General features: G+C 43.0%; 1 protein-coding gene across 2 annotated transcripts in view; it reads left to right on the top strand.

The window, feature by feature from the left end:
• Positions 1-26568, top strand: part of nid2a (nidogen 2a (osteonidogen)) — a 104571-nt gene that overhangs the window by 29503 nt on the left and 48500 nt on the right. For both annotated transcript variants that reach the window (XM_014210029.3, XM_014210028.3), the window contains exons 6-9: positions 4415-4660; positions 6387-6587; positions 10755-10982; positions 20017-20163. In XM_014210029.3, the coding sequence (XP_014065504.3) occupies positions 4415-4660; positions 6387-6587; positions 10755-10982; positions 20017-20163 (822 nt within the window). The remainder of the gene's footprint in view (positions 1-4414; positions 4661-6386; positions 6588-10754; positions 10983-20016; positions 20164-26568) is intronic.

Below are 26568 nucleotides of genomic sequence, written 5' to 3'. Positions count from 1 at the left end.
AGAGCATGGAGGCGCTACTAGGAGACAGGCCAGTACATCAGGAGATGTGAAGGAGGCCGTAGGAGGGCAACAACCCAGCAGCAGGACCGCTACCTCCACCTTTGTGCAAGTAGGAGCCGGAGGAGCACTGCCAGAGCCCTGCAAAATGACCTCCAGCAGGCCACAAATCGGTGGCCAAAAATACAGATTACCGATTGATATGAAAACTTGAAATCGGCCCTAATTAATCGGCCATTCCGATTAATCGGTCGACCTCTAGTACAGAGGCCCATTATCAGCAACCAACCCATTATGTTTGCACAGCTGAAAACTGTTCTGATTAAAGAAGCAATAAAACTGGCCTTCTTTAGACTAGTTGAGTATCTGGAGCATCAGCATTTGTGGGTTTGATTACAGGCTCAAAATGGCCAGAAACAAAGACCTTTCTTCTGAAACTACTCCCTTAATAGAACAGCGCAACCTGGCTCTAATCCGAATAGAAAGAGGAGTGGGAGGCCCCGGTGCACAACTGAGCAATCAAATGTATTTATAAAGCCCTTTTTACATCAGCTGATGTCACAAAGTGCTGTACAGAAACCCACCCTAAAACCCCAAACAGCAAACAATGCAGATGTAGAAGCACGGTGGCTAGGAAAAAATCCCTAGAAAGGCCAGAACCTAGAGAGGAACCAGGCTCTGAGGGGTGGTCAGTCCTCTTCTGGCTGTGCCAGCTGGAGATTATAACAGAACACTGGCAAGATGTTCAAACGTTCATAGATGACCTGCAGGGTCAGATAATAATAATCAGTGGTTGTAGAGGGTGCAACAGGTCAGCACCTCAGGAGTAAATGTCAGTTGGCTTTTCATAGCCAATCATTCATAGTTAGAGACAGCAGGTGCGGTAGAGAGAGGGTCCAAAACAGCAAGTTCGGGACAAGGTAGCACGTCCAGTGAACAGATCAGGGTTCCATAGCTGCAGGCAGAACAGTTGAAAGTCGAGCAGCAGCATGACCAGGGGACAGCAAGGAGTCATCAGGCCAAGTAGTCCTGAGGCGTGGTCCAAGGGCTCAGGTCGAGAGAGAGCAAACTAGAATGCTAAAACAGAGCAAACTAGAATGCTGTTTGGCCCTAAACAGAGTACACAGTGGCAGAATACCTGACCACTGTGACTGAATCAAACCTAAGGAAAGCTTTGACTATGTACAGACTCAGTGAGCAGACCAGGCAGACCTGGCTCTCAAGAGAAGACAGGCTATGTGCACACTGCCCACAAAATGAGGTGGAAACTGAGCAAAACCGACCCGATTTTGATAAACTCCCATATCTACTGGGTGAAATACCACAGTGTGCCATCACAGCAGCAAGATTTGTTACCTGTTGCCACAAGAAAAGGTCAACCAGTGAAGAACAAACACCACTGTAAATACAACACATATTTATGCTTATTTATTTTCCCTTTTGTACTTTAACCATTTGTAAATCGTTACAACACTATATATACATAATATGACATTTATAATGTTTTTATTCTTTTGGAACTTCTGTGAGTGGAATGTTTACTCTTCATATTTATTTCACTTTGGCAGGCAGGCAGGCAGGCAGGCTCTCTCTGTCCACCCACTTTGCCAAAGCGCAGCCCCACACCACTAGAAGGATATCTTCAACTTACTACCCTGAGACAAGTCTGAGTATAGCCCAGAGATCCTCTGTCCAGTGTCTGTTCTTTTGCCCATCTTTTCTTTTTATTGGCCAATCTGAGATATGGCTTTTTCTTTGCAACTCTGCCTAGAAAGCCAGCATCCCGGAGTCGCGTCTTCATTGTTGACGTTGAGACTGGTGTTTTGCGGGTACTATTTAATGAAGCTGCCAGTTGAGGACTCAGTTGTGCACCACGGCCTCCCACTCCTCTTTCTATTCTGGTTAGAGCCAGTTTACGCTGTTCTGTGACGGGAGTAGTACACAGCATTGTACGAGATCTTCAGTTTCTTTGCAATTTCTCGCATGGAATAGCCTTAATTTCTCAGACAAGAGTAGACTGACAAGTTTCAGAAGAAAGTTATTTGTTTCTTGCCATTTTGAGCCTGTAATCGAACCCACAAATGCTGATGCTCCAGATACTCAACTAGTCTAAAGAAGGCCAGATTTATTGCTTCTTTAATCACCACAACAGTTTTCAGCTACCATAATTGCAAAAGGGTTTTCTAATGATCAATTAGCCTTTTAAAATGTTAAACTTGGATTAGCTAACACAACATGCCATTGGAACACAGGAGTGATGGTTGCTGATAATGGGCCTCTGTACGCCTATGTAGATATTCCATAAAAAATCTGCTGTTTCCAGCTACAATAGTCATTTACAATATTAAGAATGTCTACACTGTATTTCTAATCAATTTGATGTTATTTTAATGGACAAAAAATGTGCTTTTCTTTCAAAAACAAGGATATTTCTAAGTGACCCCAAACTTTTGAACGGTAGTGTGCGTCATATGTATGTACTTAGTGCTGCATAGAGGGAAAAGAAACTCACACACTACAACTCTTTCCGTCTCCTAAATACACACACACACACACCAATTCTCACCCAAACTCTCACAGACCCATAAAAACCTGGTCTCCACCTCCCCCTCTCCAAAAACCCCTTGCTCTCTCACTCTCTCACATGACAGCATCATCTTGTTTCTAGGCCCTGCAACCATTTCCTGCCAGATCAACACCTCTGATGCAGTGGTGGGCTCCTCAAACAATCCTCCTATTGGTCACTGGGCCATGGCAAGCTCCTCTAGCCCCTCACTAGCTGGCTAATTACCTGGAAGTGGCTTGACAGACATTCCTATTTGGAGAGCAGTGTAAATGCTCTCTCTCACGCATGCACGCACGCACACACACACACACACACACCCACACCCACACATCCTCTGCACTCTCAACCGACTCCCTTTATTAGTCTGGCTGCTTGTTATTAACCTGTGTGTGTGTGTGTGTGTGTGTCGAAGGGCATGTAATGGGGGTAGTATTTAAATGTTAGCTTTATAACCGGATGTTTTGGCAGCCAGTCAGTGCTTTGACAAATACAGTCAGTCGACTACTTGAAAGAGTTGGAGGGGATGATGTCACCCTGACTGATTTTCCACTGGGTTGGTTCATCCTCAGGAATGAGGTGTTTTGTTGGAGGCTGAAGTTTCACAACAAAATGTGAACACATTGTTCCAGGTAGAAGTGTCAAGGCATACTTGTGTATATTGTTCCAGGGTTGGAGTGTCAAGACTTGTCAAACGTGGTACTTGTGAAGCTTTGTGATTTGAGAGACAGTGGGAGACACTGACAGACATGCATGCGGGTTGGTGTATTCAGTCTAAGTTCTTGTGGGTGCTTTGATGGAACAGGAACACAAACACACACAGGGTGCTTTGTAGTAAATAGAGGAACATAAAGGCATGTTAATACAACAAAGTGGGGACCAGAGACATATTTTCACAGTGAGATAATTACTACAGTAATTCCATATCAATTCAGTCAATTACCAAAATAGGTAAGAATAAATGTCACTTCTCAATTCTTGAATTGTAATTATTTGAATTTGTCACATCGGTATAAAGGGATCGGGAGACAGGCGCAGGAATGCGTAAAAGTTTTTTTTATTACACCCAATTACTGCGTGCCGTGTAAAGGCACGGGGACGAAGACCAAACACACACGTATACAACACACAGGATTGAAACCCAAACAAAAGAGCGAGGAGTACCTCGAATAAATAACACAAGCGCACAATGATTAACATACGGGACGAGACCCGTAATCATCTGCGCAATCCACAAGGGCACAAAAGCCAAAACACACAGCACAGGTTCTCACACGCACCAACGGACATTGTAACAATAATCGACAGGGCACACTTATACAATTACTAATCAATGGGAATAGGGACCGGGTGTGCGTAATGAAAGTTCCGGAGGGATCCGTGACAGAATTGATGGAATTGAAATGGAATTGATGCCAATTCTGGTACCTATACGCCCAGTCTATGTCCCCAAAATACCCTCGTGTCCCTTCCTGCTTCCTCTGTAGCTGTGTGTTTGTTTCTTAAGTCATACACTTCAAAGACCTGTTTTTAAGCTAAAAATACAGGAATTATTTTAAAAAATCCATTGCCGTCTGTTTTGTCACTTTGTATGTCTATGGAGTTGCATTTGGTGTAGATGTGTGCTGTTTGTGTTATTGGTGTTCTCTACATGTTTTGTGTTGGATACATTGATTGGTTGACAGGCGACGTCTGGGGAAAGTGTTTCTGGTATCCCGTTCTGAAAAATGCGAGAAGCATGAACGTTTTGACCGGATTAAGCATCAATCAGCTTTTTATGATGTATGCCCAATACATTGATTCATTATGTGTAGTATACATTTGTTACCATGACTGACTCTTCTATTCTCTCAGGTGCTCCCCATCGCGTCAATGGCAAGGTGAGCGGGACAGTGACAGTAGGTTCCACCCCTGTGGACCTTAACAGCGTGGACCTGCATGCGTACATCGTAGTGAGCGACGGGCGGGCATACACCGCCATCAGCGAGGTGCCCGAGCCCGTAGGATGGGCACTAATGCCCGTGGCACCCATCGGAGAGCTCTTTGGCTGGCTTTTTGCCCTGGAGCTGCCCAACAGCCAGGCTGGCTTCAAGATCACAGGTGAGCTGAGTCATGATGTTACTGGCGCGTAGTGAAGTTGTCACCACGTTAACAAAACATCCTTTTACGAACAGTATTCAACCTGAACATGACATCATTGCAACCAATTTTGCCTACTGGGCACTATAGGAGGGTCCCAATTCTCATCAGAGTCCTAGTACCTCACTCACCTCAGAGTTAGTGTGGCAGTGTTACATACATGTTACCTTTATTTAACTAGGCAAGTCAGTTAAGAACAAATTCTTATTTTCAATGACGGCCTAGGAACAGTGGGTTAACTGCCTTGTTCAGGTGCAAAAGGACAGATTTTTACCTTGTCAGCTCAGGGATTCGATCTTGCAACCTTTCTGTTACAAGTCCAACGGTCTATGCACTAGGCTACCTGCCGCCCACATATTTTAATCTTTACATAAAACCTGTTCTCCATGATGTCACCACTGCCTTTATTGCTCTGTGTGCGTGCGTGCGTGTGCGTGTGCGTGTGCGTGTGCGTGTGTGTGTGTGTGTGCGTACGTACGTGCTTGCTTCGTTTGTGTGTGTGTGTGAATGAGGCTGCCCCCATGCTGGCAGACTTCAGGTCGCTCTGTGTGTTTGTGTAAAGTCAGTTTAAAGTCGTACATCTGTGTTGTCTCCAGAGGGGTGTTATGCCTACTCCACCCCTCTCAGGCTAATTTGAGTCAGGTGTTCCCGTTGATGTGTGTTTAGACGCGTTGTATTAGCTAAGAGGCTTGTGGATTCAACCTGTCAGAATTATAGTATGCTCAGATTCCCTGTCTGTATTGAATAGTTTATCATCTGGCAAATCTAATAAGATTGACCTACTATTGGAGGCATTAATGTTATTATGGAGAATTGAGAGACTGGGTGTAGTAGTGAGATTCTGCTGGTTCCCAGCCCATTTGGGTGTGGAAGGGAATGAAATTGTACACCAGATAGCCAAAATATCTTTAAAACAAGTTAGAGGTGAGGCCAAATGTAAAATCAGATCCTTTTTGATAGATATGTGGCAGCAGAGATGGGACTCGGAGCCCAAGGGCCGGCATTTATATGCCCTCTGAAGAAAGTTTGGTGGACCAAGATTCAAAGGTCAGATTAGGAAGGAAGAGGACATTGTACATCTGGTTGGCAAGCATGTGAATGGTTTGTGTCTGGAGTGTATAGTCAATGAAATGGTGGAGCATGTGTTGTTATATTTTTGTAACTATGTTGAAGAGAGGGAAAGCTTGAAGTGTAGGGTCATTGAGGTTGGACAGTGTTTTGGGGATGGGGAGGGTCTATTAGAAGTTAGTAGGGCTCTTTTTTTTATTTTCTCAGAAGTACTGAGTTAGGTAGCTAATGTTGTAAACTGTGATTGACCACACACTCGAGCACAGTAGGTGGGGTCATGCACCTTTTAATGTTTGTTTGCGGATCGCCATTATGTCACAGAAGAAGAAGAGGCTTGTGGAAGATGTGTAGGATCTTCGCGAAGAGCAAGCAGGCTTGTGTGAGAGTTTTCACGAAAGCCAAATATGTGCTAAGTTCACCTAAGTTAATTATTTATACGTTTTAACTCAATGAAGGCCGAATAGCAAAGACCTTACTCAATTGTTATAGTTGTAATATGAACATATCAGGTTCAAACCACCCAAGGTTAAATCTCATAGCCATGTATTCATTATGACGTCTCTTCCTGTCGCTAATATAGCGATATCACTTCCTTATGATGTCACTTCCTGTCCCACAGGTGCTGAGTTCACACGCCACGCCGAGGTTACCTTTTACCCCGGCAACCAGCGGCTGAGCATCGTCCAGATGGCCCAAGGATTGGACAGCGAGAACCACCTCAGTGTTGACACTCGTCTCCATGGCGACGTGCCCTTCATTGCCCCCGGCGCCACCGTGCAGATGGAGCCCTACAAGGACACCTATCAGTACTACCCTTCAGGTGCGCTAGCCAATAAGTAGCCAATCACTGCCCACCAGGGTTGGGAAGAATTACATTTACATTCTTTCAGTTCAGGAAGTAACTCAAATTTGAATTATCCTCATTGCTTTTCAGTGTGGAAAATGTCAATTGGTATTGGAATTTCAGTTTGCTTCCTGAATTGACCGAATTGTAATTTTAGTTGCCCACCTCCACCCCACTTTACCTCACAGGCGTTCTGGGCCTTCCATGTCTTTGTTCCAATATCCACACTTGCATACCACCTAGAATGAAGTTCACCTTTTGGGCATATATACATTTAAGTGGTAAGCTAGTATAGACATTGGAGCATAGCCATAACTGGAGCCCAGTGGTTTTACTGACTATAGAACCTGATCAGGAAAACCTTTGAGTATTAGATTGAGTATTAGGTGGTAGTTTTAGGAGGTTCTCCCTAGCCCGAGTCATGACTTCCTCTCTTCCTGTACTCCACTGACTCTATTTCAAAGGAAAAAGTTGTTGGTAGTACTTATACACAGTGGGAAAGCGGATATGTCTCTTATATCTCCTCGCAAATGAATCCTAACTTGATAAGCCAAACCAAATAATTTTTCCAACCTACACTACCATTTAACTGATCCCCATCTGATCTAATGTCATGATGCAACAAAGGCGCCACTAGCCTCTCTCTCCCCTTCCTGAGTGTCTCAGCTATCTCTCGTTGCTTGGAGATAAGGATCGGAAGGGGGCTAGTCGCAAGTGGATGGTTGGGACTATAAAAAGAACCAACCTCTGAGACTTCACTGCCTCCACTTCCTTTTGGAGGAAGCCGGGGACAGATTTTTTTATGTGCTCCCCAGAATGTAAACTGTGTTTCATCTGAAAGGCCCACTGGATGAGGAAGTGTTCAATTAGCAGAGCCACTCATCCTGCCAGGGCTGATTATAGACCAGGGTCGTTAGGGTCATCAAAAAGAAGGGGGGTTTCTGGTCTTGGTAAAAATGTGATTTCAAGGTGCACTGCTCCAGACCAAACCGTAGTACATATACAGTTGAAGTTGGAAGTTTACATAAACCTTAGCCAAATACATTTCAACTCAGTTTTTCACAATTCCTGACATTTAATCCTAGTAAAAATTCCCAGTCTTAGATCAGTTAGGATCACCACTTTATTTTAAGAATATGAAATGTTACAATAATAGTAGAGTGATTTATTTCTGCTTTTATTTCTTTCATCACATTCCCAGTGGGTCAGAAGTTTACATACACTCAATTAGTATTTGGTAGCATAGCCTTTAAATTGTTTAATTTGGGTCAAACGTTTCGGGTAGCCTTCCACAAAGCTTCCCACAATAAGTTGGGTGAATTTTGGCCCATTCCTCCTGACAGAGCTGGTGTAACTTAGTCAGGTCTGTAGGCCTCCTTGCTCGCACACACTTTTTCAGTTCTGCCCACACATTTTCTATGGGATTGAGGTCAGGGCTTTGTGATGGCCACTCCAATAATTTGACTTTGTTGTCCTTAAGCCATTTTGCCACAACTTTGTAGGTATGCTTGGGATCATTGTCCATTTGGAAGACCCATTTGCGACCAAGCTTTAACTTCCTGACTGATGTCTTGAGATGTTGCATCAATATATCCACATAATTTTCCTCCTCATGATGCCATCTATTTTGTGAAGTGCACCAGACCCTCCTGCAGCAAAGCACCCAAACAACATGATGCTGCCACCCCCGTGCTTCACGGTTGGGATGGTGTTCTTCAGCTTGCAAGCCTCCCCGTTTCCTCCAAACACAACGATGGTCATTATGGCCAAACAGTTCTATTTTTGTTTCATCAGACCAGAGGACATTTCTCCAAAAAGTATGATTTTTGTCCCCATGTGCAGTTGCAAACCATAGTCTGGCTTGTTTATGGCAGTTTTGGAGCTGTGGCTTCTTCCTTGCTGAGCGGCCTTTCAGGTTATGTCGATATAGGACTCGTTTTACTGTGGATAAAGGTACTTTTGTACCTGTTTCCTCCAGCATCTTCACAAGGTTCTTTACTGTTGTTCTGGGATTGATTTGCACTTTTTGCACCAAAGTACGTTCATCTCTAGGAGACAGAACGCGTATTCTTCCAGAGCGGTATGACAGCGGCATGGTCCCATGGTGTTTATACTTGCGTACTATTGTTTGTACAGATGAACGTGGTACCTTCAGGCCTTTGGAAATTGCTCCCAACGTAGGGAGCATCCAGGTAATGCGTCCACAGGTACACCTCCAATTGACTCAAATGATGTCAATTAGCCTATCAGAAGCTTCTAAAGCCATGACATCATTTTCTGGAATTTTCCAAGCTGTTTAAAGGCACAATCAACTTAGTGTCACGATCGTAATATAAATAATCGGACCAAGGCGCAGCGTGAGTAGAGTTCCACATATTTATTACAGTGAAACCTCAAAACAACAAAGAATTAACGAACGTGCAGTACGTAGCGCACATAGGCACTAAACAAAACAATATCCCACATCGCAGGTGGGAAATAGAACACACTAAGTATGATACCCAATTAGAGGTAACGATTATCAGCGGCCTCTAATTGGGAACCATACACATACACCAACATAGAAATAAACTAACTAGAAATCCCCCTAGTCACGCCCTGACCTAAAACACCATAGAGAACCCCGAGGGCTCTCTATGGTCAGGGCGTGACACTTAGTGACCCACTGGAATTGTGATACAGTGAATTATAAGTGAAATAATCTGTCTGTAAACAATTGTTGGAAAAATTACTTGTGTCCTGCACAAAGTAGATGTCCTAACCGACTTGCCAAAACTATAGTTTGTTAAGAAGAAATTTGTGGAGTGGTTGAAAAACGAGTTTCAATGACTCCAACCTAAGTGTATGTAAACTTCCGACTTCAACTGTAACAGATAATAAGCATTCTAGAAACAGCCCCCCGGGAAAAAACAGGTTGCATCAACATTATTTCCACGTCATTTCAACAAAACAATTCTATGTGAGGACGTTGAATCAACTTGGAAAAATGATTGGATTTGCAAAAAGTCATCAACGTAAGGGAATTTCGTATTTTTGTCACCCAACTTTTAACCTAAATCCAATGACATGGTCATTTTGAATTCACATTAGTTGCCAACTCAACCAAATGTTAATTTTAAAAAAGATGTTGAACTGATGTCTGTGACCAGTAGGCGAGCCGCACAGACCTGAGTCAAAATGGTGCTTGTTTTCTTTTGAATACTTTGTGCGTTTGATTGAGCCTGCCTAGAGTGCTAGACGGGTGGGTATTGCACTTTTGGGACTATTCCATTGGTTCTATTGCGCCAGGCAATTCCAATCGAGTGCTGCTCAAGTATTTGAAAGAAAATAAATACTATTTGGACTGTGCTGTTTCTAGAATGTGTCTATGATCAGTTATAAAAACTATGACAAATGGTGCTTGTAAAAAAAAAAAATCTAAAGAGCGTTCATGACACCCAGTAACACAAATGCTAAGTTGTTTCATATGCCATGACTCTATAAAATGACATAAAATCTTTATTACAGCACAGTGTAACGGGCGTCGTAAGGATTAGACCAAGGTGCAGCGGGAACGTGTATACTCATCTTCTTTATTAAATCAAAAGAAGGAGAAACAAACAAATCACGTATACAAAACAACAAACGTCACTAAAACAGTCCTGTCAGGTGCACAGACACAAAACAGGAAACAACTACCCACAAATCCCATAGAAAAAACACCTCTTAAATAAGACCTTCAATTAGAAGCAACGAGGAGCAGCTGCTTCCAATTGAAGGTCAACCCCATTAACTAAACAGAGAAATAGAAAGACTAGACTGAACATAGAAAAACACTAACCTAGAACATAGACCAAAAACCCCGGAACACTCTAAACAAATACCCCTCTTACATAATAACATAGCCCAACAAACCCCGAACCACATAAAACAAACACCCCCTGCCACGTCCTGACCAAACTACAATAACAAATAACTCCTTTACTGGTCAGGACGTGACACACAGATACGTCAACAACAGACAATTTCATATGATATATTGTTGATAATGTACTCTGTCACGAGATTATTTAAACTTGTACATCGTAGGTAATGTAGTCTTTCTACAGGCTTCAACTGCTGCATAGTGGGTAATGTAGTCTCTTCTCCTCTCCCCACTCTCAGTGGTGAGGTCCACATCGGTGCGGGAGTTCACAGTGGTGTCAGCGGAGCGCGGCTCGGAAACATTCACCTTTCAGCTGCATCAGAACATCACGTACCACGACTGCCGCCACGGGCTTAGAGCGGGGCCTGAGACGCTGCAGCTGACCACGGAGCGTGTCTTTGTCATGTACGTCAAGGACGAGAACATCTTGAGATACGCCATCACCAACAAGATAAGCCCAGTCGGAGGTCAGTTCAAGTTTATGTTCTGAAGTTATTGTCCATTTTTCTTCTTGGTAGTGTTGTCTGTGAGGTTGCGTGATGGGAAAAGGTATGGGGCTGGGTATGTGTTTTGTTTGGTTGTGCAGTCGTTTGTGAAAGATGACAATTAGAAAGGTAAAGTTTCCAGGTAATTTTGGCATACAATTGTAATTATAAACCTGTTATTAAACTAGTATTAAATGAAGTAGAGTCAGTTGAGTGTGGGCGTATGTCAACTGTGAACATGTCTTTTTTTGGATGAAGTCTTCGCTAGCATTAGCCATAGAAGTCCAGTATCTGCTGTTGAATCACTGCTGAGTATGAACAGTACTCCCCCTCGGCCTCTAGTGGCCCTCCCCACCTCCCTTCCTCCTTCCCCTCATTTTTGGGATGGCTCCTTTATTAACACGTTGACAGATGACACACTGAGTAATCCCCCTCTTTCTCTCCTCTTACTGGATCTCTGTGCCGGCGTGAGTTGCTCTCTCTCTCTTTCTCACTCCTTATCCCACTCCCTCCATCTCACTTTTTCATTTCCCACATCCCATGATATCAAGATAGATCTCAGCCCACCTGTCGCTTCTGTTCAGATACTGTAAAGAAAGGAAAGCCACCAGCCTAAGGTTTCCGACAGCCAGTAGAAACTAGACAACGATCCATAATTCAGTGAAGCATATGTAGGTTTGCATCGCAAATGGCACTTTATTTCCTATAAAGTGCACTACTTTCCACTCTGGTCAAAAGCAGTGGTGGAAAAAGTACCCAGATGTCATACTGTAGTAAAGGTAAAGATACCTTTAGTAGAAAATGACTCAAGTGAAAGTCACCCAGTAAAATACTACTTCAGTAAAAGTCTAAAAGTATTTGGTTTTAAATATACTTAAGTATCAAAAGTACATGCAAATGTCTTATATTTAGCAAACCTGACAGCACAATTTTCTTGTTTTTTTTATTTACAGATAGCGAGGGGCACAATCCAACACTCAGACATAATTTACAAATGAAGCATTTGTGTTTAGTAAGTCCGCAAGATCAGAGGCAATAGGGATGACCAGGGATGTTCTCTTGATAAGTGCATGAATTTGACAATTTTCATGTCCTGCTAGGAGTACTTTTGGGCGTCAGGGGAAAATGTATGGAGTAAAAAGTACATTATGTTCTTCAGGAATGTAGTGAAATAAAAGTAGAAGTTGTCAAAAATATAAATAGTAAAGTACAGATACCACCAAAAACGACTTAAGTAAAAATATTTTAAAGTACTCCTACACTACTGGTCAAAAGTGGTGCACTACGTAGGGAGTAAGGTCAGATTTGTGATGCAGACTACTATGGCTTTGGCAGATATGGCTGCATGCCTATAATACAGCCCAGCATGTACAGAGCCAGACTCATTGTCAGTGTAAGTAACAAATCAGTTAGGAAATCACTCCCCTATGTGCGATAAATCCAAGCACTAAGACCCATTTAGACATGTGTATCACACTTAATTTCTCACTTGATTTCTTCCCCCATAAAATAGCTACATTCTTAAGCTAGGTCTCCGCAGCGGTAAGGCTAGAGTCAGTAAAGATGTATGTCTTTATGGTACCTATTTGGGTCAAGGTTTGGTCATGGTTGTAACAGGAATGAGCTTGTTATGACGTCAACCTCGTTAAAGTGCTTTTAAGTTCCAGAGATGAGGTTACTCATACACACTGAGTTCACCCCCCCTCCCTTTACATTTACATTTAAGTCATTTAGCAGACGCTCTTATCCAGAGCGACTTACAAATTGGTGCATTCACCTTATAATATCCAGTGGAACAACCACTTTACAATAGTGCATCTAAATCTTTTAAGGGGGGGGGTTAGAAGGATTACTTTATCCTATCCTAGGTATTCCTTAAAGAGGTGGGGTTTCAGGTGTCTCCGGAAGGTGGTGATTGACTCCGCTGTCCTGGCTTCGTGAGGGAGCTTGTTCCACCATTGGGGTGCCAGAGCAGCGAACAGTTTTGACTGGGCTGAGCGGGAACTGTCTTTGGAGACAGGGTGAGTCTGGGATATGTCTCCTTGCATCTTTCTCCCATCCCCCCTCAAAGAGAGTGCGAGGTTAGCGTGCGCCTCCGCTGAGGTCCCATCTGACGCCGTGGGCTCATATGTTCCTTAAAGACAACCTGTACCCCTTTCACCTCACCTCACCATCCTACTATTCCTTATCCTCCATTCCTCCCCTATCCTCCCTTCCCACACACTTGAGGCTGACGAGATATATTTGTATGGAAGATATAAGGAAATCCGAGGGGACGAGGTTTGCTGTGGCAGCACCTGCATCTGTGAAAGAGTTGTGTTTTGCCGTAATGTTGCCCTCTTTTGAACAGCCGTTCGTCTTCTTTGTCGTAAGCAATATTGTAAGAAGCTTACACTGAAATGTTTGACAGGACAGGCCTCCAGTGTGGCCGACAGAGGAAGATGGAGATGCACTTGCACATAGATGCACTCGCACACAGATGCACGGACATCCCCACACACTTACACCACGCACACACACATACACACACACACACCCACATACACATACACACATACACACTAGTATTTAGCTCAACCCCATCAGTGGAAAGCTCCTCCAGCTGTATTGCGATGAGCTGTCATGCGGAGGGGGATGTCAGTGCTAGAGGAAGGGGGGGTTAATCTCTGCTGCTCTCTGGGAAATAATATCCCTTCCAATGACAGATTTACAGGAAGGGGGGGGGGGGTGGTTCGTGAGGAATAGCTGAGGAGTGATGTCATGGGAACCAGAGCAGAGACCCGGGAGCGATACCATGTTTCCGATGCCCCAGGAGAGAGCTCCGATCACAGGGAAGGAGAGAGGGGGAGGTGGGGTTGGGCCTGGGGGACATGGGGGCCAAACCAGTTGGGTGTGGGGGTCTAGGGTTGGGGGTGGGGTGGGGGGGGCCCAGCTGGTGCTGTCTGGGAGTTCATGGGTAAAATACATGTAATTACTCTGGCTGAGTGAGTCATGATTGGGGATTGGGACAAACTGACTGTCATGGCTGTGATGCACTGTAGTCCCAAATGGCATCCTATACCCTTATATAGTGCACTACCTTTGGCCAGGGCCCATGGTGCTCTTCAAATCATTCAGAAATTGTTGAAGTAAAATGCAGCCATTGTCCTTTCTCCTCCCCTCTCAATTCCTTTTCCCGTTCTTACATTTTTTCACAATTTCACAGTATTATTCTAACATCCATAGTGTGTGTGTGTGTGTGTGTGTGTGTGTGTGTGTGTGTGTGTGTGTGTGTGTGTGTGTGTGTGTGTGTGTGTGTGTGTGTGTGTGTGTGTGTGTGTGTGTGTGTGTGTGTGTGTGTGTGTGTGTGTGTGTGTGTGTGTGTGTGTGTGTGTGTGCGTAAATATATATATATATTTGTGAGGAGAGAGAGGCAGAATGAGGGGCACGGAAAGAGGGAAGAAAAGCAAGTGAAGAGGACTAAGGAGAAGAAAAAAGTTAAATGAAAAGGAGAGGACAGAGAAAGAGAGGAATAAAGGCATCAGCATGCTTCTTACGAAAAAAGATTGCAGTCAGAGTGCAGTATAACTGCAGTACGCTGCAAATACTGCGTCCAAAATAAGTTATTTCTTTGTATATATATTTTTTGTTGTTGTATTTTACCCTTTTTCTCCCCAATTTCGATATTGTCTCATCACTGCAACTTCCCAACGTGCTCGGTAGAGGCAAAGGTGGAGTCATGCGTCCTCCGAAACATGACCCACCTAACCAGGCTCCTTAACACCCGGCATGCTTAACCCGGAAGCCAGTCGCACCAGTGTGTCGGAGGAAACACATTTCAACTGGCGACCGGGGTCAGCCCGCAGACACCTGGCCCACCACAAGGGCACGATGAGCCAAGTAAAGCCCCCCTGGCCAAACCCTCCCCTAACCCGGACAACGCTGGGCCAAGTGTGCGCCTTCCTATGGGACTCCCATTTGCGGCCGGTTGTGGCACAGCCTGGGAATGAACCCGGGTCTGTAGTAATTCTGTACACTGCAGTTATTCTGCAATTACTGCGTCCACAATACCACAGTCTACTGCAGTTACTGTACAGTTTTAACTGCAATAATTTTTTGTAAGGGTTAGCCAAACCGAATGAGTTTGTCATTCATTTTGATGTTTTTGCCGAGGAGATCTTAGACGCGCAATTTTACATCTAACTAAGATGTTTGCTGCAGTATTTCTCATTGAAAAAATATGAAAACATGTCATCTCTCGAATGACAACAGACTTTATTGAAGAATCCCTACTGTTGACCAATCACCGACGAAGGGGCTCAGACTTCGGCTTGCCTGCAGAAATTTTTTTGTGTGCCCGAACAAAAACGTCACAAAATGTTGTCATAATATATGCACAAACTACGAAGAGACAGTAAAGAGGGAAGAGTGGGGGGAGTGAAGGGAACGAGGACAGTACAGAAAACGGTGGTCGAGTGTTCTTCCCTCTTGTCGTCCCTTGAAAAACAGTATTAAATACTGGGGCCCCTTTGACTCTTTCCCAGGAGAGTCTCTTATTTTGAACCCAATGGGGTCCCGTCTTCTCCCTTTAAAACAGAAGATCAGAGAGAACGAGTGTAGTTAACCCCCCTAGCGTGTTTTTACGATGCTTGTTCAAGGGACCCCTCTTCTCGTAAACACTGAGAAGAGAGTGAGGGATGCATTTGTGTTTTACTGCCATTTTAAGCGTGTCATGCGAGCCAGGTCAAGTGCTTTGACCCTCAAGGTCGCCCAGAGCGGCTGTGGTGGAGCACCAGCTGTGCTCAAATCCTTTGCCTCCAGTATCGGCACAGTTAGCCAATGCAGCTACAGTAAAAGTTGTTTTCAAATGGAATTGTTATATTGGGCTTTCACATTGTACACATCACCCCATACTGTTGCTCAGAAGCCATTTTATGCTAGAACACTCACCACTCATTGGTTTCATGTGAAACCATTGTGACTGACTGGGTCTCCTGGGTCTCCTGCTCACCATATCATTGCGTTAGCCCGCTGAGCTTAAGCCTTAACTCAGGTAACTCATCATGCGAGTGTGGTTCACTGAACCATCTCCTTTACACCATCATACTCCAACCATAACACAGTATACATACACTGCATCATCATACCATGTCAACCCTCCATATTTCTTATAGTCACATCCAATAATGGTAGGTTTAATCATGTAAAGAATATGGTTATTTGGCTATACGATTTGGACATTTCAAAATTCTTCCCATACACGTTCCTATTTCCAACTCGATTTTTCTGTGTTCTGTGACTATATAATGTTGATTGTGAGTCATCTGTGGTTTTGGGGAAACCCTGGCCTGCACTCATCCGGTTACTCATCCATCTCTCTCTTTCGCTCAGTCCCTCTCTCTCTTTCTCTCAGTGTTTGTCTCTGTCTCTCTCACTCAGTCTCGCTCTCTTTTTTTGGGGGGGGGGACCCTGGCCTGCACTTATCCGGTTACTCATCCAGCTTTTTCTCCCTGTCTCTCTCTCATCCAGCTTTCTCCTCTCTCTCTCTCTCTCTCTCTCTCTCTCTCTCTCTCTCTCTCTGTGTTTGTCTCTGTCTGTGTTTGTCTCTCTCTCTGTCTGTGTTTGTCTCTCTCTCTGTCTGTGTTTGTCTCTCTCACTCACTCAGTGTCTGGCTCTCTCTCACTCACTCAGTGTCTGGCTCTCTCTCTCTCTCTCTGTCTGTCTGTGGTAGTCTGGTATTTATTTGCCTTGTCTGCCATGTGGTCCATGGCTGTGTGTGAATGTGTCTTGTCTTACATGGATAATTGTACATGAGGTCGTACAACTAGGCCAGGAATGCTTTTGTTTCTGTCTGGTTTCCAGGGAATCGAGTCGATTTGCCATTCACCATTGGATAGATTAAAGACACAACTCCGGATTTCAATCTTCATATATGATAGATACACTCACTGGCCAGTTTATTAGGTACACCGCCATGTCCATGAAAATTGATTGCTCCAACAGACAGTGAGTCACATGGCTGTGGCTTGCTATACAAAGCAGGCGGACAGGCATCGAGGCATTCAGTTACTGTTCGATTGAACATTAGAATGCAACTTTTTAACGCGGCATGATCGTCGGTGCCAGGCGCGCCGGATCCAGTATCTCAGAAACGGCCGCCCTCCTGGGCTTTTCACGCACAACATTGTCTAGGCTTTCCAGAGAATGGTGCGTACAAACAATAGTACGCAAGTATAAACACCATGGGACCACGCAGCCGTCATACCGCTCAGGAAGGAGACGCGTTCTGTCTCCTAGAGATGAACGTACTTTGGTGCGAAAAGTGCAAATCAATCCCTGAACAACCGCAAAGGACTTTGTGAAGATGCTGGAGGAAACGGGTACAAAAGTATCTATATCCACAGTAAAACGAGTCCTATATCGACATAACCTGAAAGGCCGCTCAGCAAGGAAGAAGCCACTGCTCCAAAACTGCCATAAACAAGCCAGACCACGGTTTGCAACTGCACATGGGGACAAAAATCATACTTTTAGGCAAAATGTCCTCTGGTCTGATGAAACAAAAATAGAACTGTTTGGCCATAATAACCATCATTATGTTTGGAGGAAAAAGGGGGAGGCTTGCAAGCCGAAGAACACCATCCCAACCGTGAACCACGGGGGTGGCAGCATCATGGTGTGGGGGTGCTTTGCTGCAGGAGGGTCTGGTGCACTTCACAAAATAGATGGCATCATGAGGGAAGAAAATTTGGTGCATATATTGAAGCAACCAAAATCTCAAGACATCAGTAAGGAAGTTAAAGCTTGGTCGCAAATGGGTCTCCAAATGGACAATGACCCCAAGCATACTTCCAAAGTTGTGGCAAAATGGCTTAATGACGATAAAGTCAAGGTATTGGAGTGGCCATCGCAAAGCCCTGACCTCAATCCCATAGAAAATGTGTGGGCAGAATTGAAAAAGTGTGTGCAAGCAAGGAGGCCTGCAAACCTGACTCAGTTACACCAGCTCTGTCAAGAGGAATGGGCCAAAGTTCACCCAACTTATTGTGGGAAGCTTGTGGAAGGCTACCCGAAACGTTTGATCCAAGTTAAACAATTTAAAGGCAATGCTACCAAATACTAATTGAATGTATGCAAACTTCTGACCCACTGGGAATGTGATGAAAGAAATAAAAGCTGAAATAAATCATTCTCTCAACTATTATTCTGACATTTAATATTTTTAAAATAAAGTGGTGAGCCTAACTGACCTAAAACAAATAATTTTTACTCGGTTTAATTGTCAGGAATTGTGAAAAACTGAGTTTAAATGTATTTGGCTAAGGTGTATGTAAACTTCCGACTTCAACTGTATATTTTCTTCCCAATACCTCAAAAGTGGTTTCCTGGTGTGGTTTAAGCATTGTTGTGGAATAAGAACATCCAATGCTGTTATTTTTCTGTGAAAAAATTGAGTTTTTCTGTGGTTTTTTGTATTACAATGGCGAATACATTTATTGTCTGGTAAGAATTCTGAGTGGCTGGTTAGATTTTTGATCTACCTGCTACAGTGGCTGGTTGACCAAAAAGTTTGTTTTTAGGCTGTGTTCATAAACCATGTTCCGGGTCATTCCAAAACCAATCATGGGCATTTGTTTACACCTTGTTCAGTCATGTTAGCTAGCTAGCTAACATCCTGGTTACTTTATCAGTATATTTAAACATTTCTGGGCACAGAAAGAAAGGAAAAGGGATAGCTTCTTTACAAGAGCAATTATTATACCAGTGAATGAATGACTGATCTTTTGTATGTCATCACTCAAACTTGAATGCTCTTAAAGAGACAGTGTACATTTTCAATGTAATGCATCACAATAGGTAGTGCATTTAAACAATGCAGAAATCTAATATTCCACAAATGACTTTGTAATTTCAATGACAGGTTTTTCTATCAACATTTTAGCTTTTTATAATAAACAAATGTCTTCACATGGTTAAATATTAGTTTCTAGAGCACGTGCTTCAAAAGTAGTTAGTTAATTCATATAGTGTAACGGCTCTCGTTAGAAGGAGAGGTGGACCAAGGCGCAGCGTGGTAAGTGTTCATGATTGTGTTATTTTGTTTGAGTGTGTTGTCAAAATAAAGAAGGCGAAAAAACGAAAGCGCACAGTTCTGTCAGGCAACAGAATGCTAAACAGAAAGCAACATCCCACAAACACTGGTGGAAAACAGGCTGCCTAAGTATGATTCCCAATCAGAGACAACGATAGACAGCTGCCTCTGATTGGGAACCACACTTGGCCCAAAAACAAAGAAACAGAAAACATAGACTTTTCCACCCGAGTCACACCCTGACATAACCAAACATTGAGAATACTAAGGATCTCTACGGTCAGGGTTTGACATATAGGCCCAATATGCTTTATCTCAATCAATAAAAAATATATATATCTTCTGGTGCTCCTAGATTTTATGTTGTGCTCCTAACTTTAAGTTGGGAGCACCAGTGCTGGGAACACAAATGTTTAATTTAGAGCCCTGCCTACGTGTATTGTATCTACACCAACAATGCGTCATGTGCGTAATGATCATGTGGGGTGAAATATGTATATATTTGAAGATGGTATCACTCGGTCTGCTTGACCAGATGGATCTAAACGTTGTCATTAAAGGTGGTAAATTGGAAGCATATTCAGTGTGCGGGCCTTTCTGTTCTTAACAAGCAGTATTAACCACAAACAAATGGTACGTGAAGGCACTTATTGGAATCTTTGAATCACATTTAAGTGTGTCCCACGTTAAACTAACACTTTTAGTCTTGAAGGCTTCATAGTTGCTTCACAAATCAATAAGTCGTCATCCAATAGAGGCCACGTGGCAAAGCGCCAGCTGTAAGTACCTCTTATAACGCCTTTTTTACATAGTATGAATTTGCTTATAGATAATTTTTTCTTAATCTAGGCCATACTAAGGCTTCAAAAGATGTTCGTTTTAGGTGGTACCGTAAATCCCAACTCTCTTGGTTTGTAACTAAAGATGTGCTCCTTGTCTCCTCAGTGGAACCGTCAGAACCTGCCCAGGTGAACCCGTGCTACTCAGGAACCCATGACTGTGACACCACCGCCCAATGTCTGCCCGGAGAGGGCCAGCAGTACAAGTGCCAGTGTGCCACTGGGTACAGGGGCGATGGGCGCAACTGTTATGGTAAGAGAGGGGTACTGTGGATGGGGTGAGTCTTGGGGGATGGAAGTGTTATAAGGAGCAGAGCTTTTGAAAACTTGTTTTCTTTTTTGGGGGTGTAGATCAGCTTTAATATTGCAGATTGTAGCTTCCATCATTGTAATTGTCTGCATCATTTCCAATCCCCCATAAACAAATTTGCATATACACTACCATTTAAAGGTTTGGGGTTACTTAAAAATGTCCTTGTTTATGAAATAAAAGCCCATTTTTTGGTCCATTAAAATAACATCAAATTGATCAGAAATACAGTGTAGACATTGTTAATGTTGTAAATGAGTATTGTAGCTGGAAACGGCAGGTTCTTTTATGGAATATCTACATAGGCGAACAGAGGCCCATTATCAGCAACCATTACTCTTGTGTTCCAATGGCACGTTGTGTTAATCCAAATGTATCACTTTAAAAGGCTAATTGATCATTAGAAAACCCTTTTGCATGTTGGGCACAGCTGAAAACTGTTCTGATTAAAGAAGCAATAAAACTGGCCTTCTTTAGACTAGTTGAGTTTCCGGAGCATCAGCATTTGTGGGTTCGATTACAGGCTCAAAATGGCCAGAAACAAATACCTTTCTTCTGAAACTCGTCAGTCTATTCTTGTTCTGAGAAATTAAGGCTATTCCATATGAGAAATTGCCAAGAAACTGAAGATCTTGTACTACTCCCTTTACAGAACAGCGCAAACTGTCTCTAACCAGACTAGAAAGAGGAGTGGGAGGCCCCGGTGCACAACTGAGCAAGAAGACAAGTACATTAGAGTGTCTAGTTTAAGAAACAGATGCCTTACAAGTCCTCAACTGGCAGCTTAATTAAATAGTACCCGCAAAACACCAGTCTCAACGTCAACAGTGAAGAGGTGACTGGGATGCTGGCCTTCTAGGCAGAGTTGCAAAGAAGAAGCCATATCTCAGACTGGCCAATAAAAATTTAAAATTAAGATGGGCAAAAGAACACAGACACTGGACAGAGAAACTCTGCCTGTGTCTGTGTTCTTTTGTACATCTTTATCTTGTCTTTATATTGGCCAGTCTGAGAGATGTTTTTTTCTTTGCAAGATATGGCTTTTTCTTTGCAACTCTGCCTTGAAGGCCAGCATCCCGGAGTCGCCTCTTCACTGTTGATGTTGAGACTGGTGTTTTGCGGGCACTATTTAATGAAGCTGCCAGTTGAGGATTTGTGAGGCGTCTGTTTTTTTTAAATAAATAAAAAATCTATGGCTTGATTTAAAAATAGTGATATTTTAGAGATTATTTCATTTTCAAATAACCGGAGTGAGAGGTTGTAATCTGAATATAAGGGAAAAGGCCATTCTTCAACATGGGGTGAGATATTCTTACGAATCTGCTCGAGAACCAGATTGGATTTAAGTATATATTTTGTCTGACTGAAACCTTTAGTGAGATGTCTAAAAATGCTTTAATATTTAATCATTTCTGCCCTCCAATTTCATATTCATTATATAAATAGGCCCATTTAATTTTGTCTGGCTTGCCATTCCAAATAAAATTAAATATTTTTTGCTCATTTAATTAAAAAAAACAGGTCGCTAGGTGTAGGCAAGGCCATAAGCAAACAGGACAACTGTGATATGACTAAAGAGTTAATCAAGGTGATTTTTCCATAAATAGACCGGTATTTTCCTTTCCATGGTAGCAAGATCTTATTTATTTTTGCTAACTGTCTATTAAAATGTATTGTAGTGAGAATTTCTTTCTTTCGGATATGAACACTGAGTATGTCGACATCACCATCAAACCATTTTATTGATAAACTATACAGTAATGTAAAAGTTATATTTTTTTGTGATCCAATACGTAATACAAGTACACTTCATTTTGTTGTAATCCAAAGAGGTTAGAAAAAATATCTGGTTCCTCTATTGAACATTTGGCAGACTCTGTTTGATAATTCACATTTTCATGGGTGCCATATTGACACGAAAAGCTCTACGACAATCACATTGTAGTTACTGACTTTGCAGAACTCATGGCTAGCTAGGAGCTGCATGGCTAGCTAGGAGCTGACATGAGGGAGTTATCATGAGAGGTCATGTGCAGTGGAAAGAGATGGGGCAACATTGGGTTGGATAAGAGTAGATGAAATGTACAGTATAAGGCATTGGGGTACAATGTTTCTGGCCAGTAGAGAAGGGAATGTTGGCTGTGGGACTTGAGATGGCATTGTTTAGGGAGTGGAGAGGAATTGCCCTCCATCCCCCTCTCCCACCAAGTATCTCGGTCTCGCTCGCTCTCCTCTTCTGAGTCATCCATCCAGCGAGGAGACAGAGTGCGCCAGGGCTGTGACACTCTGTTTACTCTCAGTGGAGTGTCCTGGATACTCCCTCCTTATGCCTCTCCTCTCCTCACTGCTCTCTCCAAAGCCCCCCCAGTTCAAGGCTGCGTGGAGGAGGGCGAGAGAAGAGGGGAGGGGAGAGGAGGGAGGGAGGGAGAGGAAGGAAGGAGACAGGAGTGGAGAGAGTTTATTTGAAATTAATCGAGTTAGACAGCAAGGGAGTGCATGTTTCTATAACAATCTTGGTAACTCTTTTCCCCCCCACTCTCTCTGGTTTGTCTCTTGACACGCATGTATGCACACACACACACACACACACACACACACACACACACACACACACACACACACACACACACCTCACCTTCACCCATTCCCACTACTCAACTCTACTGCAGAGGAATCTGGAGCTGATTTCCTGGCTGCCGAAGGGCACCTCTCATGTTGGTTGGGTGAGGGGGGGATCTGACAGTGTGTAATTTTGTCACCTGTTAGAATGCCCCTCTTCACCATCCCTCCCCCTCCCCTCCAGGGCAGGTAACAGGGGGTCCAGCCTCCAATGTCATTAGCCGGATGATCAAAACCAGCTCCCCCGCTGCATTCACTACGACCACCCTCATCGACTCCCAGCTGCCCTTGGGGCTTCAAGGCCCCATTCTCACGAGGTGTGGTGCGGAGCCTTCACCTACCAGCCTCCCGCTGTCATCACAAACTGCCGTGATTGCAGTGCATGGTTTATATCCCATGTCTCAAGGCGCCATGCACAGAGCCTTCTTTACATTCACCAGGACACCAGTAATGGCTCTTAAAGAAACGTCAGACTAATTAATGTTTAGTGTCAACGGTGGGATCCCGGCTCCCCCATGGAGTGGAGCTTTATAGGGCTGGGTTACGCTGTGTTTCTTAGGGTAAGCAGATGATACCAGATACCTGGGTTCAAATAAGATCTGTATTCTTTCAAATACTCTATCACTGCTTAATTGAGCGTGCCTGGCGTGATGGAAACAATAGAACAGCCCCAAAAGTGAAAATTTCAAACCCCGCCCATCCAGGCAGACTCAATCAAACTTTGAAGTATTTAGAAAGAAAGTAAAGGCTATTTTAAGAAAGGCTCGTTTCTAAGATTTGAAGACATATGGGGCTTGCTTAGCCCAAAAACAGTAGGGAGGTCCAGGGGAATTCTCCCCAGTCAAAAAAACCCAGACCAAATTTCAACAGCTAAATGCATGAATTTGGTGCACTTTGAGATGAACATAGAGCGATTCGAACATTAGATTTGATCTTTTTTAAGGTAACTTGCACCTTCCCACCTGCTACATGTTTAGTGTCAAAGGTGGGATCCAGGCTCCCTGTGAGTCTCTCTACTCTGGAACACATACATCTACAGTGTATTGCCAAAAACCACTCAACAACTTAAAACAGACTCTGACCCGTTCAAACTGATTAAAGAATCCCACAGTACTAGAGGTCGACCGATTTATGATTTTTTTTCAACGCCGATGCCGATTATTGGAGGGCCGTAAAAGGCCGCTGCCGATTAATCGGCCGATTTAAAAAAAATAATAATAATAATAATAATAATAATAATAATAATAATAAAAAATAAACTTTTTTCCCGCTATTTATTTGTAATAATAACAATTACAACTATACTGAATGAACACTTATTTTATCTTAATATAATACATCAATAAAATCGATTTAGCCTCAAATAAATAATGAAACGTGTTCAATTTGGTTTAAATAATGCAAAAACAAAGTGTTGGAGAAGATAGTAAAAGTGCAATATGTGCCATGTAAGAAAGCTAACGTTTAAGTTCCTTGCTCAGAACATGAGAACATATGAAAGCTTGTGGTTCCTTTTAACATGAGTCTTCAATATTCCCAGGTAAGAAGTTTTAGGTTGTAGTTATTATAGGAATTATAGGACTATTTCTCTCTATACGATTTGTATTTCATATACCTTTGACTATTGGATGTTCTTATAATAATTTTAGTATTGCCAGTGTAACAGTATAGCTTCCGTCCCTCTCCTCGCTCCTACCTGGGCTCGAACCAGGAACACATCGACAACAGCCACCCTCGAAGCAGCGTTACCCATGCAGAGCAAGGGGAACAACTACTCCAAGTCTCAGAGCGAGTGACGTTTGAAATGCTATTAGCGCACACCCTCTAACGAGCTAGCCCTTTCACATCGGTTACACCAGCCTAATCTTGGGAGTTGACAGGCTTGAAGTTATAAACAGCGCAATGCTTGAAGCACAGCGAAGAGCTGCTGGCAAAATGCACGAAAGTGCTGTTTGAATGAATGCTTACGAGCCTGCTGCTGCCTACCACATCAAATCATGGACTTAATTATAATATAATAAACACACAGAAATACGAGCCTTGGGTCATTTAATATGGTCGAATCCGGAAACTATCATCTCGAAAACAGAACGTTTTTCCTTTCAGTGAAATACGGAACCATTCCGTATTTTATCTAACGGTTGGCATCCCTAAGTCTAAATATTCCTGTTACATTGCACAACCTTCAATGTTATGTCATAATTACGTACAATTCTGGCAAATTAGTTCGCAACGAGCCAGGCGGCCCAAACTGTTGCATATACCCTGACTCTGCGTGCAATGAACGCAAGAGAAGTGACACAATTTCACCTGGTTAATATTGCCTGCTAACCTGGATTTCTTCTAGCTAAATATGCAGGTTTAAAAATATATACTTCTGTGTATTGATTTTAAGAAAGGCATTGATGTTTATGGTTAGGTACAGTTGTGCAACGATTGTGCTTTTTTTCGCAAATGCACTTTTGTTAAATCATCCCCCGTTTGGCGAAGTCGGCTGTCTTTGTTACGAAGAAATAGTCTTCACAGTTCGCAACGAGCCAGGTGGCCCAAACGGCTGCATATGCCCTGACTCTGTTGCAAGAGAAGTGACACATTTTCCCTAGTTAAAATAAATTCATGTTAGCAGGCAATATTAACTAAATATGCAGGTTTAAAAATATATACTTGTGTATTGATTTTAAGAAAGGCATTGGTGTTTATGGTTAGGTACATGTAGGAGCAACGTGTACCTAAGCGATTATATGCAACGCAGGACAGGCTAGATAACTACACATGGTTGATGATATTACTAGTTTAACTAGTGATTATGATTGATTGATTGTTTTTTATAAGATAAGTTTAATGCTAGCTAGCAATTTACCTTGGCTTATTACTGCATTCACATAACAGGCAGGCTCCTCGTGGAGTGCAATGTAAAGCAGGTGGTTAGAGCGTCGGACTAGTTAACCGTAAGGTTGCAAGATTGAATCCCCAAGCTGACAAGGTTCAAATCTGTCGTTCTGCCCCTGAACAAGGCAGTTAACCCACCGTTCCTAGGCTGTCATTGAAAATAAGAATGTGTTCTTATTCTGACTTGCCTAGTTAAATAAAGGTGTAAAAAAAATAAAAATAATAATTGTAAAAAAAATCTGCCAAATCGGCGTCCAAAAATACAGATTTCCGATTGTCATGAAACTTGAAATCGGCCCTAATTAATCGGCCATTCCGATTATTCGGTCGACCTCTACACAGTACCCTAACACACTCTATCTCTGACACACACACACACACACACACAATGTGCAGTAATTAGAATCCATAGAGCAGTTTTAAGTGATAGTCTTACCCCTCCTCTGCCTCTCCCCATCGCTTTCTGTGTGTTGTCTGTTGCTGTCTGTCTTGTCTGCCATCTGTTGCTGTCTTTTATTATTCTGTGTTGCTGTCTCTTGTCTACCCTCCTCTCTCGACCTGTCCTGGTTGTAAAACGTGTAAAAGTAAACAATTGTTTTAGTAGTAATTTCACAGGCTTTTTCACCTCACCAGTAAATTACATTTTTTGGTGCAAATAAATCAAACTAATTAGAATATATAGCGGAGCTTGAAGTGATACAGTCTACTGTGCTCAACACACCTCTGTTCTCTCTCCACCTGTTCTCTTCTGTCACCTTTTCTGTGTCTTGTCTGTTGCTGTCTGTGTCTGTTGCTGTCAAAATAAAATTGTATTGGTCGCGTACACATATTTTTCAGATG

This window comes from Salmo salar, chromosome 09 (assembly GCF_965601325.2).
Source record: "Salmo salar chromosome 09, fSalSal1, whole genome shotgun sequence".
NCBI classification, from domain to species: domain Eukaryota; kingdom Metazoa; phylum Chordata; class Actinopteri; order Salmoniformes; family Salmonidae; genus Salmo; species Salmo salar.
This window is presented reverse-complemented; position numbering and strand designations above follow the sequence as displayed.